At 36.7% G+C, this 20,356-nt stretch overlaps 1 protein-coding gene across 3 annotated transcripts in view; it reads right to left on the bottom strand.

Annotated features, from left to right (window-relative positions):
* Positions 1 to 20,356, bottom strand: part of glceb (glucuronic acid epimerase b) — a 47,238-nt gene that overhangs the window by 14,699 nt on the left and 12,183 nt on the right. For 2 of the 3 annotated variants that reach the window (XM_067495834.1, XM_067495832.1), the window contains exon 2: positions 6,068 to 6,597. In XM_067495834.1, coding sequence (XP_067351935.1) covers positions 6,068 to 6,584 — 517 coding nt within the window. In that variant the 5' untranslated portion in view covers positions 6,585 to 6,597. Of the gene's footprint in view, positions 1 to 6,067; positions 6,598 to 13,880; positions 13,979 to 20,356 lie in introns of all 3 variants that reach the window. The other variant, XM_067495833.1, reaches the window with a different exon arrangement.

Genomic DNA, 20,356 nt, shown 5'->3' with positions numbered 1-20,356 from the left:
GCATGTATGCATATATATAATTCTGACGGGTAAAATGATGCCAAAGAATAGAAAAAGAGAACTCCACCCAGTCAATTTCAAGTATGCTTGATACCAAACATACAAATAGTAAAACAGTATATTGATGAGCTCAGCTACAGAACTAACAAACATTCAAGTGGGGGCATATGTTGTAAACACACACACACACACACACACAAACACACACACACACACACACACAAACACAGAGACACACACACACACAAACACAGAGACACACACACACACACACACACACACACACACACACACACACACACACACACACACACACACACACACACACACACACACGCAGCCCAAACTCCAACTTGAGGTAAAGAACAAGATATACTCAGATTAGAGCTGGGTGGTAATTTGCCTCCTCCGCTCGAGCTAAAAACCACTGTACACATAGCTGACGTTCTTCTTTCCTCACTGCCACATTGGGTGTTTTCACTCAAGGATGCATTTTGCATAAAAGACTGGATTTTATTATATGCTGTATTGCTTGTTTCAAACTCAGAAAAGACTAACATGTAACTTTTGTCTTTCCACGAAAAAAAAAGACCAAGTGAAGTCACTTTTTACCTATTAGTGAAGAGCTTTACCAAAAACCCTACATCAGTTCTGATGTGCCCCCTGCACTGAGACACATGGCACTACAGTGGGAGTCTATGCTGTGACAAGGGCACAAACCCATGTGCAAACATTGGTCAACTGTATTCATGTTTTTTATACATGCATACTTGCTTCATGTTTCAAAATTGAATGGCATAGAGGGAATAGAGCAGGGGCCCCCAACACATCGCTTGCGAGCTACCAGTACCGCTTTCCGAGTAGGTCGCCAAAGGGTTAATGAATCCTACATAAATTTGAAAACTTAATTATCAAATTTGAGTGGTCACTCAGCAAACCTACTTACATGTATATTCAATCAAATTCATAAGCGTTGCATTCCCTTCTTACACAAAGGGATTATTTGACAATTGTCAAACAGTGTGCTGCGGTCAAGCTTGATGAGCCAGTATTAAGACCCCTCTAGCGAGTCCTTATTAATGAAGTGACTAACAACAAATGTAGCAACTTTTTCTGGTGTTATTGAAGACTTTTGGAGACTCTGAATTTGAAAGCATGTAAGGTTCTGACTTTTCTCAACGAGCAGCATGTGCTACTGTACTCAGAGCAGGAGATGTTCATCCGTCCACCGCATCCAGACTGAAAAATAAATTAAGTATGCACGAAGCTGGCGCTGGTACCCATACCAGTTATAATACAAAGAAAGGAATGGTTACAGACACAGTAAATGCGAAAATACAAATAAAAATATTTTTTATGATGTTTTAATGCTAAATGTGAGATGTGACCATCACCATTTTGTAAAATCTGAAGAAAACAGCTTATCAATTTGATTGGGCTGAAATAGACTATGAGAATAAATGTTAGATGTTTTAGTAGATGAGTAGCTCTCTGCTATTTTCATTTTGTGTTAGGGGAAAAAGATTGAAGACACCTGAATTAGAGGGACTAATTTCATTTTAGCTGTTATTTTAAAAAGGCAAAATGCTCAAATAATTGATCAACTATTGTTTTGCAATGTTTTAGGCAATATTGCACATTTAGATACATGTGTCTAAGAATTTACTTGTGTTACTCGTGCACATAATTGTTGATTTAAATTATTTTAATGGTTGACAGCAAAGTGGGTAAGCCTGATTCATAGTATAACATCCCAAAGTAAAGCATGCAAAATATGCATTTTCTTCAGCTTGATCACCATTACTGGGGCATGAATTTATGCCCCCTTTTATGCATATTTTTAAACTAACAAGTAGATGGACCACTGCCATACATAAAATTTAAGCAGCAGTTGTCAAAAAAACCTCCTGATTGACAAGTGATACATATAATGAATCTTTCAAGCACACAAAAACATATTAACACAGCCCCACACAAGCATATACACTTCCAATCCCTTGCCAGACTTTTCTTCATGCCCGTCTTGTTACTGGCATCTCCCCTGACAACTTAAGTCAAATGATTGTCAAAATCCCAACACTGTAACACTGTGGTACTCACTGCATAAAATCAACTAATCCATTCGGAATTCACTGTTAAGCCTGCACAAATTATCATGACTCAAGAGAGCAGACTTTTAAAGAACTCTGAAAAACCAGGTCTTCTGCCAATTATAGTAGGTTCTAAGCTTGGTGAAGTTTAATCGGCAGCAAAAGTGCTGCACCATCAAATTGATGTACAATGCTTTTTCTGATTTTTTAATCTCTGGTTTTACTAGCTCCGTAAAGCAGGGTTAATAATAATGTTAAATAAGTGTCTGGAACATGACATGTGACAGGGTTGGCTGTTTGCTGTGCCTCTGAGAATTAGGAGCCAGCTTTGCTCTTTGCAGATTCTGGTTTGATAAAACGCTTTCAAGCAAACAACCTCAGACAATTTTACAGTGAAAAAGCAAAGAGAACAAGTCACAGAATGTGTTATGGTTAAAGGACAAGATGTTTACCTAATCAGTTGGTGGAGCCCAAAGCAGAGCTTATTGCAAACACAGCTTAAAGCAGCTACCAGGCCTGATATTCCAGTAGTACATATCATGAAACATTGTGAATGAAAAATAAAATTTTATATATATATATATATATATATATATATATATATATATATATATATATATATATATATATATATATATATATATATATATATATATATATATATATATATATATATATATGAAAACAGTCTTAAGACTTAAACACAAATGAAAAACATAATTTTATAAAATTTTTGACAGATAGAACTAGAATCATATTATTGTCTATTTAAAAGTCATTGGAACCTTTTGTAACCACAGCAGTTTACAACACTGTCCTGGATTCTTTTTAGAGACTCTTTAACCAAGTCCACCTCTGTCTTTATTAGAAAGTGCTATATCTCATAGTCAGTAGGATGATTGTGCACAGGCTTAGACAAATCATGGGTCATGTATGTGTTTACACTGAGCATAAGTGAGAGTTTGTTTATTTCATGGGGGACTTAAAACGTTATAAGACTTGTTTTAGACTGTGTGTCTGTGCAAATGTTAGTGATGATGTGTGTGGTAGAAAGGGAGTTGAGATAAATATAGTCCAGGAAAAAGCGACAGCAAAACAGATTGTGATTCAAGAGAGTGTTGTTAGAGAGGATTAACTACTTCTACTAATGACAGTGCTCTGGATGATGGAACTTCATTTTACTCAAACTTCTGTTCTGTTTGTTCTGAGGTCTATTTTTTTTCTGTACAAGGAAAACAAAGACTTCAGTTTCTAAATTTCCATAACCTATAGTAGGATTTACAGGTAATGGCACATAAAAGTGCCATTTTTTACTTATCTCCACACAAAGCCAGGTAAATCCTTAAATACATCCTTTACTTTCCATTTTGGTCCTGACTAAGACTGTCTACCCCTTTCTACCCCTAAAACGAAGCTCTTTCAAAACGCTCTCTGGATTGGTCAATCTGAAAGCCCCACTTTAAAGTTGAAGTGTGTACAAGGAAAAAAAGAGCATTGGTACAAATATCGATGATGGTAGTACTCTTAAAAATAGTCAGCTAAAAAAAATAAAATTCTTGTATACTCATTTGCATAAAAAATGGACGGAGCACAACTGGAAATAGAACACGGTTGTTTTCTGTGGCTGGTTTAGTTGTCAAGTCTTCTATGTATGCAGAGTACCCAAATACTAAATTTTCTGTCTCTGTGGTTTGATGTGAAGGAAGATAAAATGTCCGATGTTTTGTAAAAATCAAACTAACAAAAACAAAACAACAAAATGCGTTTAGATCGTACCCAGCTTAATGTGATTGTAGCCTGTGTAGATTAATAAAAAACAAGAAAAAACATACTGCATGAAAGTCTTGCGGTAAATTTCAGACTAGTTTATCTAAAACACCATGTAACTAAAGATATTTTCATCCTAAATGTTGCACTTAATAAAACAACTGAATGTTTGAGCTTGAGATATCAGTAAAAACATGGTGGGTGTCTGGCACTTGAATTGAGTCCTAAGACAAGTTACGGACAGGATATAGCAGAAGATTCAGTGATGGAAAAGGGCCACTGCAACATTTAATATCTGCTGCTAAGGTTCTTGTAGAAAAGCCTTTCCAGGGTGTTTTAGGAGAGAAATTGCTCCCATGATCTTGTTTAAGCCCTGTGGTACCTCTAACTGTGACAGGCTAATTAATGAAGCGCGATTCTCACCTATAAAAATGTGCTAAGTTTAAAAAAGGTGTGTATACTGCCAGATACCGTTGGGCTTAATTAATTGACCCTGGAAAAATGTGTGTGTGTGTGTGTGTCCAAGTGCTGAAGTGTGCAGGAATTAGACTGGATGTGTTTCTTAAGCTCTGTGCTAAAAAGGAATCTCCTGCAAGAAATTTAAGGGCGACAATAAGTGGACTCCCTGCAAACAGATTTGGCATTATTTCTATCTGAGGCATTTTCCACTATGCAACGATCAGCCACAACATTAATGTCTCCTTTTGCCTCGTTTTGGTGGACAGGGGTCAGCATGAGAAAACCGTACTTTGATCGACAGGCATCAGTAAACACAGTGCATGGTAGCTTTTGGGGCTGTGTTGCCACAGACCAGTTACAATGTTGGCTCCTGTCCACTACATTAAAGCCACCAGCTGGTATTAATGTTGTAGCTGATCAGTATATTTGTTCCCTCCCCTACATGTGTTATAGTAGGAATTACAAAGGTAAAACAATGGATTTTTATTAAAAACAACCAAACCAAATTTGTTATTAGGGTTTCTGACCCTCCTCACAAGTCAGCATTAAACTGCATTAGTGCTTTATGGAATGACACACATGCTTCTTTTAGATTTTACTATAAAGTACTTTATGGTTCTGCTTGTGTGATGAACTGAAGAGGAGATTTGTGCCAACACTGAAAAAATGCCAGTGTGGAAACATGCATTAATTATCTCTTTAACAAAACCTGTATACTGCTGGGAAATGTCTCTTGACTATTTTCTTACATTGGTCATCAAGTGAATCTCTGCATTTGGCACTGAATGAATACTGTATATAAAGTATCCCCACTATGTTTGTTTCTCAGGATAGTAGCTACGTATATAATGTTTTCACTGATTGCACTAAAACACTTGAATTAAGACGAAGACTCTCCACTACTAACTATTATTTTCTGAATTTCTGGAGTTTCTTGATTTTACTTGTGGCTTTAACTATTTGAATTAAATAAAGGATTATTTATATCTTTTCTGTAAATTTGGACAAATATATATTGCCACTTCTTTAGCTGAGCAAGGGCACAGAACTACAGTATATTGATAACAAAGTACTCTGAACTTACAGCCTTTTGAAATGAGCTATTGATCCCTCCTGGCAATTATTTTAAAAGGAACCATGAACAAAAAACACCTTTGAGGATGAAACCAAGTATGAAAGAACAGGGACAAGTACACTCACTGACATCCAGATTTTTATACAAGGACATGCTTACGCATTTAATTTTCACAAATAACAGATCAAAAAAGCTAATTCACATCTCACGACTTACTTAACTTGATACCATTAAGTAAATGACACATTTTTCAGTGACATGTGATTCATTAAAAACCTGTGAATTTAGCTTCTGCACACTGAAGGTGCATACGATAGAGTGTGTAGAAATTCAGTTTTTTTTAAACTGGGTATTAGTGCAATCATTGAAAACATTATTTGGCCACTATCCTGAGAAGCAAGCAATTGTTTTAGTGGGAAGATGTAATAAATTATATGCAGTGCTCACTGGCAAAATGTCAGCTGCTGAGATCAGCTTGAGCAAGTTAGGCTTAAAAAAAAGAAGTGGCCCTGACACAGATTCTTTGGATTATCTCAGGACACGTCTGATCCAGGTGTACTGGGATTCTTTTTTTCGGATTAAATAAACACACATACACACACACACACACGCACACCTGACAATGACATGCAATTTCTTTCCCCTGTGATAGACATTAATGAAAAAAATCTCTTACCTTCCACTCCACTTATACACTTTACACGGTCTCGAACCTCGACATTGTATCCCTCAAATGACATGAAGACTCCGTCCGGGTGGTAGGGCTCACGTTGTGCGTAAACCTTTGAATAACTGTGCTGGAACTCAAAACGATCATAGCCATCATACTGCACTACTTTGCCATACACCTCAAAGTATTTTTCCATCCAGCTGAAGGGCAGGTAGACCTCTGCTCCCTCTCGCCGGCCTTTGATAGTAGATTCATCATTGATCAGGCAGTCGATTTCTTCATACTTGAGCCCACCAACAACCCCAACAACAGGTGGGGGCTCTGGAGGTTGTGGAGGTTGCTGTTGGCTGCTGATGCTAGCATCCCCCTCTTTGGGACTTGGAGCCACCAAGGCAGCGCGGGGCAGGAAGTGTACGGAGGTGTCACTGGAACAGCGGTTCCACAGCAGCACAGTGATGAGTGTGAAAAGTGCACAGATGATGATGAGGGTCTTGTAGTTCACCCGAGCAGCCAAGCAACGCATGGTCACAACTCACCTGCGTGTCACAAACATGAAGATCATATTAAAAGCATGTGACTGATAAGTTGCAGAGAGTTGGCCAGGTCAATCAAGCTGTTGTGAAGTACGATACAGGAGCCTTTTTTAATAAGCCCTGTAAGGATATGCTATTAATGATTAGTAATCCACAAATTTTACTGTTTGCAAGACAAAAAAATAAAAATTACTTTGAAAACAAGGATGCAATGTAACAAGCTTTTATTCCACAGCTCTGAAGTCTGCCTCATTTAGGTTTATATATAAAAGGCTGATTAGAAACATAGTGTGTGTTTTTGTGTACCGTGCATCCAGAAAGTATTCCCAGTGCGTAATTTTTTTCCACATTTTGTTATGTTACAGCATTATTTTAAAATGGATCAAATTCATTATTTTACTCAAAGTTGACAACTTGAAAGTAGTTTGTTTGAAGTCTTTGCATGTATTAAAAACAAACAAACAAACAAACAAAAAAATCACATGTACATAAGTATTCATGGCCTTTGCTTGATACTTTGTTGAAGAACATTTAGCACCAATTACAGCCTCAAGTCTTTTTGAGTATAATGCTACAAACTTGGCACAACTATATTTGGTCAGTTTCTCCCATTCTTCTTTGCAGTTGCTCTCAACCTCAATTAGCTTGGATGAGACGCGTCGGTGCACAGCCATTTTTAGATCTCTCCAGAGATGTTAAGTCAGATTCAAGCTCTGGCTGGGCCACTCAAGGAAATTTGCTTAGGGTTGTTGCTCTGTTGAAAGATGAACAGTCACCCCAGGTTGAGGTCCCGAGCTCTGGAACAGGTTTTTATCAAGGATGTCCCTGTACATTGCTGCATGAAGCCCTACCACCATGCTTTACTGTAGGATGGTATTGGCCTGGTGGTGAGCGGTGCCTGGTTTCCTCCTTACATGACACTTGGCATTCAGGCCAAAGAGTTTAATCTTTGTTTCATCAGACCAGAGAATTTTGTTTCTCATGGACTGAGAGTCCTTTAGGTGGGCTGTCATGTGCCTTTTACTGAGCAGTGGTTTCCATCTGGCCACTCTACCATACAGGACTGATTGGTGGAGTGCTGCAGAGATGGTTGTTCTTCTGGAAGGTTCTCCTCTCTCCAAAGAGAAATGTTGGAGCTCTTTCAGATTGACCATCTGGTTCTTGGTCATTTTTCTCACTAAGGCCCTTCCCTCTCGATAGCTCAGTTTGGCCAGCCGGCCCACTCTAGGTAGCGTCCTGGTGGTTCCAAACATCTTCCATTTACTGGTGATGGAGGCTACTGTTTTCACTGGGACCTTCAATACTACAGAAATTTTTCTGTACCCTTCCCCAGATTTGTGCCTCAATGCAATTCTGTCTCAGAGGTCTACAGACAATTCCTTGGACTTCATGGCTTGGTTTGTGCTCTGACATGCACTGTTAACTGTGGGACCTTATATAAACAGGTGTATGCTTTGAATTTCCCACAGGTGGACTTCAATCAAGTTGTAGAAACATCTCAAGGATGATCAATGGAAACAGGATGAACCAGAGCTCAATTTTGAGTGTCATGGCAAAGGCTGTGAATACTTATATATATGAAAGTTTTTAATTTTAATTAATTTGCAATGTTTTCAAACAAACATCTTCCATGTTGTCATTATGGGGTATTGTTGTTAGAATTTTAAGGAAAATAATGAATTTGATTCATTTTGGAATAAGGCTGTAACAGAACAAAATGTGGAAAACGTTAAGCGCTGGTAATACTTTCTGGATGCACTGTAGATGTACAGGTTTGTCAGCCTTGTTTCTGCTCACTTTTGTTTAGTGGTCCTACCTTTGAGTGAGAAACACCTGAGGACAGAGTTGTTAAATGCATTTAGCAAATAAGACTGTGGTCCAACAAAACCACAGGTCTGTGACCAAGATGAAGATCTGGATTGTGCTTTGATCACCAATATGTAACACTGGGTGTGAGGCTGCATTTTTGTGATTTTGGTCTACGTTTTTCATCTGAACTTCTTTTGTTTTGTGAGCTTTCAAATCCCTTCTGCTAATTGCAGTAACATAGCTCTCTCGTAACATAGCAATATCTGCCAACCAACAAGACAAATCATAAAATTCATTTTAAAACTTTTGTTAATTTTACAGCAAGGTGGATGCCTTGGATCCTTTGTCTAATTACCATTCAATTACAATGTTTGCTCAAAATTAACTCTAACACAAACATTTCCTAATCTAGTGATAAGCATTTATTTGTAAGTGTATACAAAGTTACTGTTGCTACATGATCATTTACCTGTTAATCTGTAAAAAATATATTTTATATATATTATATATTTGAGTTCCCTTCTTCTCAGCTCTGTATTTAACACAAATTGAAAGTGCTTGATAATGAAATTAAATGTTTCTTTAAGTTCTCTACAAGTAAATTAATCTCTCATACAAAACACAAAGAGAATCAGACACGTTAGAGGACCAGTAAGTTTAGGTTCATGTTTTCATGTCCTTTGTGTCTCTCTGGCATTTTTACAGAGACAGTAAGAAATCAATACACATTTTAAGGTCTACTCCTCCATCGTAATTACAGTTTACTGCTCATAGTATTTTCTATTACAGGTCTTCTGGCAGTAGAGGGAAGGGAGGAGAATCATTATTCTCCAAGTTCATTTAAATTTCTCTGCTTTAACTAGCCAGTACTAAAGGTCAGCTCACTTAACATGCATTAATTGGACAGTAGTAATCTGCTGTGGCATTGCAGCTTCAGATTATATTACTAGTAGCCTGAAAAAAAGTCAATGTTTTAGATGACTCTTTTTAAATAGAAAAGTAGAGTGCAAGTTGTTTTAGATGAAGATCTGCTTCCCTCTAAACCAATGTCCGGAAGTTATAATAAAAAAAGAAACCTTTGAATGTAGGCTCTGTTAGTATGATAAAGGGATTGAGATGTGTCCAATACAACAGGAACAGAACATATCGTTTTCCACTACATGACTGTTTTTTTTTTCATTCCAAAAAACCGGGAGAAAAACATTTCAAATATTTCTTATTCTTATAAGCTCTAGCTTAAAACTTGCTGTTGTCTTCTGTCAGTTGAAAAAAATTATCTCTGGAGTACCTCTGCACCTGATAAATTATTGCTACACTTAAAAGCCATCATTGATATTTAGAGAAATGTCAGCCTGGTGCTCTGATGAAAGATTGGGCTGACTGGAACTCGGACAATGCTGAAAATGTGAGGCAGACTGCACCCTGAAAGATAAGTAGGACCAGCTCTGTCAGGGAACCAACTTTAAAAAATTGTCCCTTTTTATCGTGATTTGTCGCTAGTATTCAGCCAAGACTCAAGATAGGAATGACCTTAAGCACTCAAACATGCAGAGTATTCTAAGGCTTCACTGACTGGGAGACAATGCATCTCAAGTCATGGTCTGTCACAAGCGTAATTTACATTGCGACCACAGAACATGGTTACTGTACTGAAAGAGGAGTTAATGTCAACAGGCAAGTAAATTACAAAATGCAGTTTGTTTGTGCACCAAAACAAATATGAATGTTCCGATTCAGGTAATCTTGCTCTTTGTCAGAATCACATATGCATTGCCACATGCAGCTGTGTTGGTATGGTGACCAAACACATTGTTTGTAACATGAATCCTGTAAGTTTACTGTTTGTGGTTTTCACAACGAAATATAAAATACTTGCAGCCCTCATACGAAAAGCTTCAAAATAGGTATACTGTTTAGGTATGGTAAACCATTGCGCAGTGTCTTAAACTAATGTATTACTCAGACTGGACATTCTATATGTCAAACAACAAGCTCCCCACTGACACAACCCCCAACCATACAAAGGCGACATCGTTTATCGCCTATAAATACTGTTATGAATGTTCTCTTGACAGCGTCTCCATAAAACGATGATTTAAATCACATCTGCTGCTGCACACAAGTTAATTACAAGGCAAATAATACATTTAGCCATATAAGCAGACAGTAGCTGTACTTTTTCTAGTAATCTTGAGCCACATTTAATTTACTTTTTGAAGTTGCATTAGTTTTTATTCACAAACTGACTCACACTTGGGTATTCATGACAAACATCCTTTTTAGATGTGTGAATAATGTCTGTCACTCATTAGCACAAACTGATATAATGCATTTTACTGTGTGTTATTATAGATTGACAGAACGAGTCTAAGGTACAAAGTACCTTAATTTTAATCACAAATGGATGGATATGAGTACTTTTTGAACCAGCGATAACGATAATTTTCACTTTGTTTATGTTGTTTAGTTATAAGTATTTCTTCTCTGTATTATATGGGGAGACCTTTGTGTAATCCCTTGCTATTAAATTAACCCAGGATGTTTTGCATAGATGTAATCCCTCTGGTAATAAAACTTTTGATCTAAAAGTAAAACTGCACTGTCAGAAAGTAACCTACAGTATATAAAAAAAAGGCCGATGCAACTGGGCAGGAGGTGAAAAGCAATCCTGTTTGAGAATAAAAAGTCTTCCGTGCTTGACAGATTAAGGCAAAAGACACTGGAAAACAAAAGCAGCTTTTCAGCTTACATTCTCCCAGTGTCTTGCCTTACAAAATTGAAAAGTGCCTAAAATACCAGGCTGGCTTGTTCAAACTTCCAGGTTTTTATATGATAGCATCATTCTTCGAGAATGGCTAAAAGATTAACCACACACTGTGTATATTGATCAGTGCAGGGCAGAAAGAAAAATGAAGGAAGGCTTGTGCATTTGTCATCAGTCTTTTTGCCCATGCATACCACTTATTTCACCTGTTTTCCGAACAGCAACAACAAAACATGCCGTATATGGCAAAATGATGACTATCACGATCATACTGCAGGTTTAGGGTTTATATTCTGCCTGCTGTTTTTACTAAATATACCTTACTTATACATTACATGTTCCCTATATACTGTAGTATAATGTACTGAATCATGTACAATTACCACATGATTTGCAAAAGTCTAGCATTCAATGAATTAGATCTAAATCTTTAATGCAAAAGGTAATGCAATAAAGCAAATCAGATTTTTTTATTCATTTGGTCCTATCACAAAGTACTTTAAAATGTGACTCCTGTCAGGTTGTTAAGATTGAGATCTCATGTTTTTATGCTTGAAATTTGTGAGCATGTGCATGTGCATATTGGTCAGTGTCAGCAACTTCTACTCCGGTAAAAATGGATACAGACGAGAGCTACAAAGTAATCTAAGACTACTACTAATAATGCAAACAGACAATTAGCTTTTGGGATATAATTTACAGCTTTCAAATAATGTTTAAGAATGATCCTTGCAGCACTGAAAGTAGGCATTGCATTTACTGATAACTAAATAAGAAATCATTACCTAATGCATATACTTATGCTGACATTGGCAAATGTTTGGTCACATTTGACAGACTGTTGCATCATGATATTTTTGACAGCCCTGCTTCATAAACTGACAAAACAAACAGTTTAACAACTCTAATGTCTCATGTCTTTATACCAGCTTCATCTTTGCTTTTGCACATCATCAAGTTTTAGGCCTTACTTTAATTGTGAGCATGTGCCTTTGAGCTGTGATAGATGAGTTGTAACAAATGAGGGATCTCTAAATGCCCTGACGGTTGCCTCATCAAATACAGTGAGTGATCCCCTAGCTTAAATCCTTGGCTATTAATTCATCCTAACACAGACAACAACCAGACTTGTATTAACACTTGCAAATATTTGGATGTCTTTATCTCCTGAAACCCAGTAAGTAAGTCTGGGAAAACGGTAAATATTGAGAACGTCTGAGCAAAGTATAAAATGAAATCTTTTCATTAGCCACAAAGAAAAACACAACAAAACAAACTGTGTTAAATGCAAATTAAGTCAATCTACCTGCTAATCTCATCTAGGGCTCTGGTTTAGACATGTATACTAACAATAGCTCAAAAACTGCTGCAGCACGTGGCATGTGGAAAGCAAAATGGAGATTTTTTTCCTCTACTGCCATCCAAAAAAAAAAAAAAAAAGAATAAAAAATACAACCACACATTCACAGGCACTAATCATAGCAACAAAAGCTGAGTGCTTGTGAACCACCCTTGGGGAACTAATGGAGCAGAAGCCCAGTGTAAGTGAAAGGTGCAGGTGTTGTTGTTCTAACTAAACTCCTGACATTTTGACTGCACTCCTCTAACGGGTGAAGCAAGGCAGGGGTTTGAGACTGCCTATAAATTATCAGCTTAAGCTGAAACTGTTAGGCATGTTAGCTCCTGTGGAGATGGGATAGCTTGCTTGCTTGTGTGTGTGTGTGTGTGTGTGTGTGTGTGTGTGTGTTCTCAGCCTGATTATGATACTGTGTAGGCATGAGGGTGAACTTTAAGCAACAACAGCCAGAGGAAAAATAACTTTCACCACAACCATTTTATATATAAGTACTTAACATCAATCTCATTCACTGCCTGTTGCACTTATATTTTAGTACAATTACATATGTTGTTTTCAATATAATCAATAAAATAAAAAAGGCCCTGTTTATAGAGGATCCTTCTTGCAAATGAAACTGGAACCCGAGTAAAAATGACTTAGAATGTCAACCGATCAGATCTGTCTTTAATTGCTGGAAACACTGTGGACACTAGATTTGTATATGATTCACCAAGTCAACATGAAACTGTAAAACATGGATTTAGAATTAAAACCTTAGTGTTTCTTCCCTTTTTGTGCAGTGCTTAAAGAATGGCTATTACTCAGCTAACAAACTTAGACAAACTGAACATATCAATGTGTAAAGTTATATAAATGTTCAATAACACAGCTTTGTTAAGAGGCAACAGAGAAGTGAATAAACTGCTGTCAAGTTAATGTGCCTCTGTGTTTTATCTCTAGTTGGAGGATTAAACAGGTCATTAAAAAAGGTTATATCTGATGCCTACTGAGGGATTAGGCAAACCCTCAAATGCAGGAGCGAAGAGGGAAATGCATGCATTGTTTTTAAAGGGAAGCAGGTCATGCCAGCTGTGTGTCCTACATCATCACAGAAATAAATGTGGATCTAAAAAACACAGGATTAAAAACAAATGCTAAGACAAAAAAACAGATCATGTCTGGTTGGATTTGTGCACATTCTACAAGGGCTACAGCAAGAAACTGAACCAGGTAAAGTCCAACTACTAGGGGGTAAACAAAACTGTGACACTGTACATTAATTGCAAATTACATTTATAGAGACATTTTTCAGAGTGATAGGAGCATGGAGAAGATTCAATTTTTAATCTTGTCAGTAAGAATCCTGATACTAACCTTCAATCCATTTATAAAGAAATCGCTAACTAGATGGACATCCTAAGAAAAACCACACAAGAGTCTTGGAACAACTGGGCCACGAGTTTTTTTAGTACCTGTAAATGAGAGAGCAGAAAACTAAACTCTATTTTTGTGGCTTAAAGTTATCTTTAAAGATCTAATATCTGTATACATGATGTGCAACAGCAGGTATGTATAGGCAGCATAATCAACATTTAATTTTTAGATATCAACATTGACATGATAAAGATACGAACTTTGCAGGAGACACTGCAATATCTACCAGTATAGATAGAGCAATAATAATAATAATAATAAAGATAATATTTTGTTACAGTGCCTTGCAAAACTCTATGCAAAACTATTTTCCACACTTTGTCATGTTACAACCACAAATGTAAATGTACATACATACATACATATATACAATATATGAATGTAAGCTCAGTCAGATTGGATGGAGAGCATCTGGGAACAGTCATTTTCAAGTTTTGCCACAGATTCTCAATTGGATTTAGGTGTGGTCATTCCATTGTAGCTCTGGCTGTATGTTTATGGTCGTCCTGCACGAAGTAGAACCTTCGTCTGAGACTCAAGTCTTTTGCAAACTCCAACAGATTTTCTTCTAAGATTGCCCTACATTTTGCTCCATCCATCTTCCCATCAAGTCTGACCAACTTCCCTGTCCCTGCTAAGAAAAAGCATCCGAACAACATAATGCTGCCGCCACCATGTTTCACAGTGTTTTGTCTTATAAACCTTCACAGAACAGCTGTAATTATACTGAGATTACATTACACACAAAATTTCAAGGGGCATGAATACTTTTGCAAGGAACTGTATATACTGTCATTTTAATAAGAAAAGATAGTGGATATTTGTCTGCATGTTAAAACGACAAATGCATATTTATACACCCCCCTTTCCCCTTTCAGTTTCATGCTATTACAATTTGCATATGGATTTTGTGAGAAACTTATATTTGTATTGTCCTTTTAACTTTGAACCAACAGTCTTACCCAGGTCTTACTGTTATTAAAGAATCATAAAAAACTAAAACACCTGTTAGCTGACTAACAGGGGTCTTGTTGTTCTTCACACCTAACTACCAATTTCCAATCCAATACCTGCTTATTGCCATTCAGAATCATGTGGAGTGGAAGGGTTGGCACAGGCCTACACAAATATACACTGAGTAAAAGTTGTGGAAATGCAGTGGACATGTTGGTGATCACAGGATCAGATCAGTCAAATAAAATATTGACATAACTGCCAGATTAAAAGCAGTAATCAGAGTTGCTGATCAGTTTATAATAAGAGCATCAAGGCTTAACCATGGTCTGCATTCTTCAGATGAAATCCTTTAATGGGTCAAATGTTTTCTAAATGCAAATGATGACTGATTATTGCTGCATGCTTAGCAGCTTTTTAATTGAAACCCTTCGGAGGGAAACACAAATTAAATGTTTTTTTCCCTCTGGTTAATTATAACCTTAAATCAATGCTCTACAGATTGACACTGATACACTACAAATTAAGGTAAGGAAACAAATACATATTTGTAATTGGAGTGATGATGAATTTATAGCATTTCTTTCAGCAGGGTAATTAACGTACAACCAATCTATCAGTGCAAATAAGCAGAGAATGACATGGGTACTTTATTCTGCAATTAATCTCACCAATATATTTCCAGCCGGCTTTCAAAGAGGCTATTAAACTAAAAAAGGTGCAAAATCACGACATCAAAGGGAACATATTGATCTTCTTATAAATGAGCTTATTGATAAAGCGCTTAAATTAAATATTGTAGGAATAAAACCATCTGGGCTCCCTTCTGTCACTATTCTCTGAATTTCCTCTATCTATAGGAGATTCAGAGAAACAAGCTTTTCAGACTCATATTTGATGTTTCACTGAAGAGGAAACAGTCCTAAAATTATAAAAGATAATATATTTTCAAAACCTGCAGTACATGTACATTTTGCATATACTGTACAAACTGTACAGAAAAGAAAAACATTTTTTAAATGTTCCTAACCTAGGCATACCATGTTGACACAAAGGGAAGATGTGTGTATTTGTGTGTCTGTAACCTGACTTCATCTGAAAAATGGCACGCTGTTCCCAGCCAGAATGAAAGGCAACTAGAAATGTCAGCAGTCTTAATCAATATTCCCTGGCTACTGTATGAGTGTACTAACGCTTTTTGTAGCAGGTGTGCTGCAGGCAGATGGTGAGAAGTAGGAAATGAGAGTAAACCTCAGCCTAGCTCATTCTTGCTGGAGCTTATCCCGCACCACTTCTCTAGGCAAAATTTCACTCTAGATATCTCCTGTCTCTCCGAACATCTGGACATAGCCTTGCATTACTTAAAGAAATATCTCTGCCTTGACTTCTATTTGTAAAAAATAAAAATTAGATGGCCAAAAATAGCATTCTAATATATACACATCTAGCTATGCAGAATAATCCAAAACTGTGTTACTGTATTGGTACTTTTGTTTTTTGCTTTAAAAGACACAATGAGGAATAATGTTTGAGGCAACAGAAATAGATATCATTTTACAAATGAGCACCTTCTATGGCCATTTTATAAAATGCTTATAAAAGTCATTACAAATGCTAAATAAAACAAAAATTTACTTTTGAATATAATAAAAGAACGTGCAAAGAAACAATCTCCTGTCAATAAATATTTAGATTTGACTTTCTATAGGGCTTGATTTCTTTAGTCAACACTGACGTAGGACAAAGTATAAGTTACAGCAATAATCTCTTAAAGCTGTGTAGTGAAGTGCAGTGGAGGCCAAGCAGCACTCCAGCTCCTCTTTTAGGTGGCTTAGCATGAAGCTCCCCAAGCTTAGCACTGTGCTTACACCATTTTCATAGTCTTTAAATTCTGTCCAATTCAATTGACCTTTCTTAAGCTTGGGTTGACGCCTTGCATATGAATCATGAACATCAACTTTATGTCGCTCTCCTGGGAACACATTTAGGACATTAGGATGAGGATATTTCATTCACAGCAGCTTGTGTGAGAAAGATATTAGGCCATTAATTATTCTTTCCACTCCCCATTTGCTGCCACTTTGACATAAACAGTCATCTATCAGGGCATGTAGTCAGGGTAAAAAGAGAGATGTTGGGCATTCACAACACATCAATTTTCTCTTGGGAGTCAATGGCTGGCCAAACACTAAATGACCACTGATGCCACCATGGTGCCAACCACCACCTACCATCTGATTCTTAGAGCAATATCCAAGAATTGAGAGACTGCAAAGTGAAGAGCTCAATTAATTAAAATTTCTACTTTTAAAGCTGAAGCCGAATGATTAAATGTGAACACTTCTTATTACAAATTTGTTCAATCTATATTTGTTGTTGCCTTTATCTATAAGAAACTTTATTGCCTTTATTAAGAACTGCACTACCTCACCTTTTTGCTTATTTTTTAAATTTAATTTAATTTTTTCTATTTTTATTTTACTTTACTGTATGACATTTAGTGTGGACAGCAAAGTAAGAATTTCATTATGCAGGGTAACATGCTTTCTGTCTATGCATATGACAATAAACACTTTGAATCTTGAAATGTGAAGACACATTTTTACATTTGATACAACCATTTATGTGGTTGTTATATATGGTTAAATAGCAATTTAGCCTGCTTTCCCTCCCACATTCACTATTTTCAAAATACATTTGTGTGCTCTTATTGTTTTAAAAGTTTTTAAAACCTTTGCTCATCAACTATACAGAATAAAATTTTGAATGCTATTATATTAAAATGCTTATTTTTCTAATATCTGTATATCTATCTATATCTATATCTATATATATATATATATATATATTTTTTTTTTGCTTGTTTGTTTGTTTTTCCTCTTATAACAGCCAATAAGATGCTCTGGACCAGAGCATAATCAATAACCAGACTTTAAAGCTACCAACTATGGGGCCCAACCTAGTCACCAAAGCCAGACGTATTCTCCTACAGCAATGGCCCATGTCAACCTCTCCCAACTTCCAAAACTTTAGGGTAATTTTCACACTGGATTTAGTGGACAAAGAGGGTTTTAGTGGGTCAGCATCACATGCTGAGAGATGCGTTGTGGCTGTCACAAGTGTTCAAGGATATAGACAGTAAATTCTTATGTTATTTAGTGGTGTTTTGCATGTATTTAGAGGCCCTGTAACTCCCTTTTTGTGCTTGTGAAAAAACCTCATCTCCAGCATCTTTTTCCCAGATTGGGTACAGCCATTAACCCGTTTAACATGCAGAAAATACGTTACAATTGTGAGTTCCCTAAAAAACTAGATACTTCAAAACATGTAGCACCATAGGTCAGCTACACTTTAAACACACAATCCAAAATACTTTTGCATTCAGTGGTAAAAAGTAGTGTGACATTTAAAGGCTGAAGCATCAAGAACAAACAATGTGCAAATGCAGTGCAAAACAGAAAGTTGAAAACTGAAGCATCTCTGAGAGACACTACTGCTTTACTCCAACTCTAATCAACTGAGCAAAACAAGATAAAAGACAGAGTAGGAGGCAGCAAAGGCAAGCTTGCAAGAGGAAGCCAAGATGAGAATAAATAAGAGTTTTGAACTTTTTGGAACCTAAGTAAATACCCTTGGTGCCTGTCAAGTCTCTGTGGTGCTCTCTATAGTGATCTTGTTTTTTATGTTTGTAGTCAAAACCTGGCAATGGCAAGACTATACCATCAGATTCCAAAAATAAGCCACAGATTGTCCAAAGAAATATACAAACAGAAGAATTAAATTGAAACTTAAAGTCACTAAAGCCATATCCACCTCATCACTGATAAATCATTATGCTTCTAACCTAGAGTTGAGGTTCATCATGTTATTTTTATTTAATTTCTATTTGTAGAAATGGAGTAGCAAAACTAGCTATATTTTATCATTAACAATTAATTTCTGCACAAATTGTTAAGTTTACAAAAATGGCGCATATGGTAAAAAAAACAAAAAACATGGCCATCACAATTTAGAAGATCCCAGGATGACGTCTTGAAATGCAAGACTCATGCAGTCTTGAAGAAAATAAAAACAAATGACAACATGTCCCACCAGTTTATGTGTATCTGGCGAACAGCTCTGAACTTGTTATAGCACAGACACCTCAGTGTGAGCTCTGGGAGAGGAAAAGAAAAAAACAAAAAAAGAGGGCTGTGCCCCGGCTGCCTTTCACATGAAGACAAGTCTTGCATCTTCAGAACCTTGTTAGTTCTTTGAAAAGGCCACCGTCTAGCTCAGAATATTAAGCAGCTCATTCTGTCGGAAATCAAAAGGATTTGGGAAGAGAGTGGGAAGCCTCAAAAAGGCTTTGATGGTACATATCGCTCAATCTCCAGCAGATATGATGGAATGAAAAAATAAAGACGGGAACAAAGGGTGCCTGAAAGATGAGAGTGGCAAAGGTTATTCTTCTCTCAGAATTTTGCATATGGATATATCATTATTCCTCAATCAGAGTCGCTCTCTAAAAATGTCATGACTTCTGACTGAAAAGACAGAGCGTGTTACAGACAGAAAAAGAAAAAGAAAGGGCAAAGTGGGACACCATAATGTTTCAGGTCATTTATAATAACAGGGACACTCCAGTAACCAAAACACAGTTGTGTCAGTCAGAATACTTTTCAAATACAAACCATATTTACTGCATTCATATACATGTCTGTGCTGCACTGTGCTAAAATGCCTACCACTTCTGCTTCTTTACTTTGTATTAAAATTAAGGAGCTGTAGATAGCGAAAACCAAATATACTGAAATTTTTCCTTAACTCCTCCACAAGATTCACTGCTTCCATTCAGACCCCTACTGGGAGGGGAAATGCAATGATTAAGCATACTGTTTCCTTTTAATAAAAATAAATAAATAAATAAAAAAGGAGGACAAAGACAGGAAACAAGAACAAGACAAGAAATTCTTCCTATAAAAACAAACTGCGGTCAGGTAATGAAATGATTAGATCACCAGTCGTTCCTTTGAGGAATAACTGCATAGACAGTAAAGTAATGCTGCAAGACATTTATGGACTTTAAATTTCTTGATGTGATTTTTGGACATGCATGTTGATTGAATGATGACGGTCCTTTCACAGTGAAAAAATTAACCCCAACTCTGCAAGATTAAAATCAGCCTGATAGTGTGTCATTTGCAATACACCCTTTCCTTACTTAAAAAATAGGTCTCGTCTTTGGTTTGAATATCTCAGTCTTTTAAAAGAGTCACAGTAGATATAATGGTCTGTTGTGTGATTTATTATGTAAAGCACCTTGGTGCACTGAGCTTAGACTCTATCAGAAATTTCAAGAGACTATAGGTCACCCAGCAACAAGGTGGAACATGTCTGGCAATGGAAAGAAGAGTTGTGCTGAGGGAAAAGGTAAAAGCCTTGAGGTGATGTAAAAAAATTGTCTTTCTAGCTGACCTTGT

The sequence above is a fragment of the Channa argus genome, chromosome 2, assembly GCF_033026475.1.
Source record: "Channa argus isolate prfri chromosome 2, Channa argus male v1.0, whole genome shotgun sequence".
NCBI classification, from domain to species: domain Eukaryota; kingdom Metazoa; phylum Chordata; class Actinopteri; order Anabantiformes; family Channidae; genus Channa; species Channa argus.
This window is presented reverse-complemented; position numbering and strand designations above follow the sequence as displayed.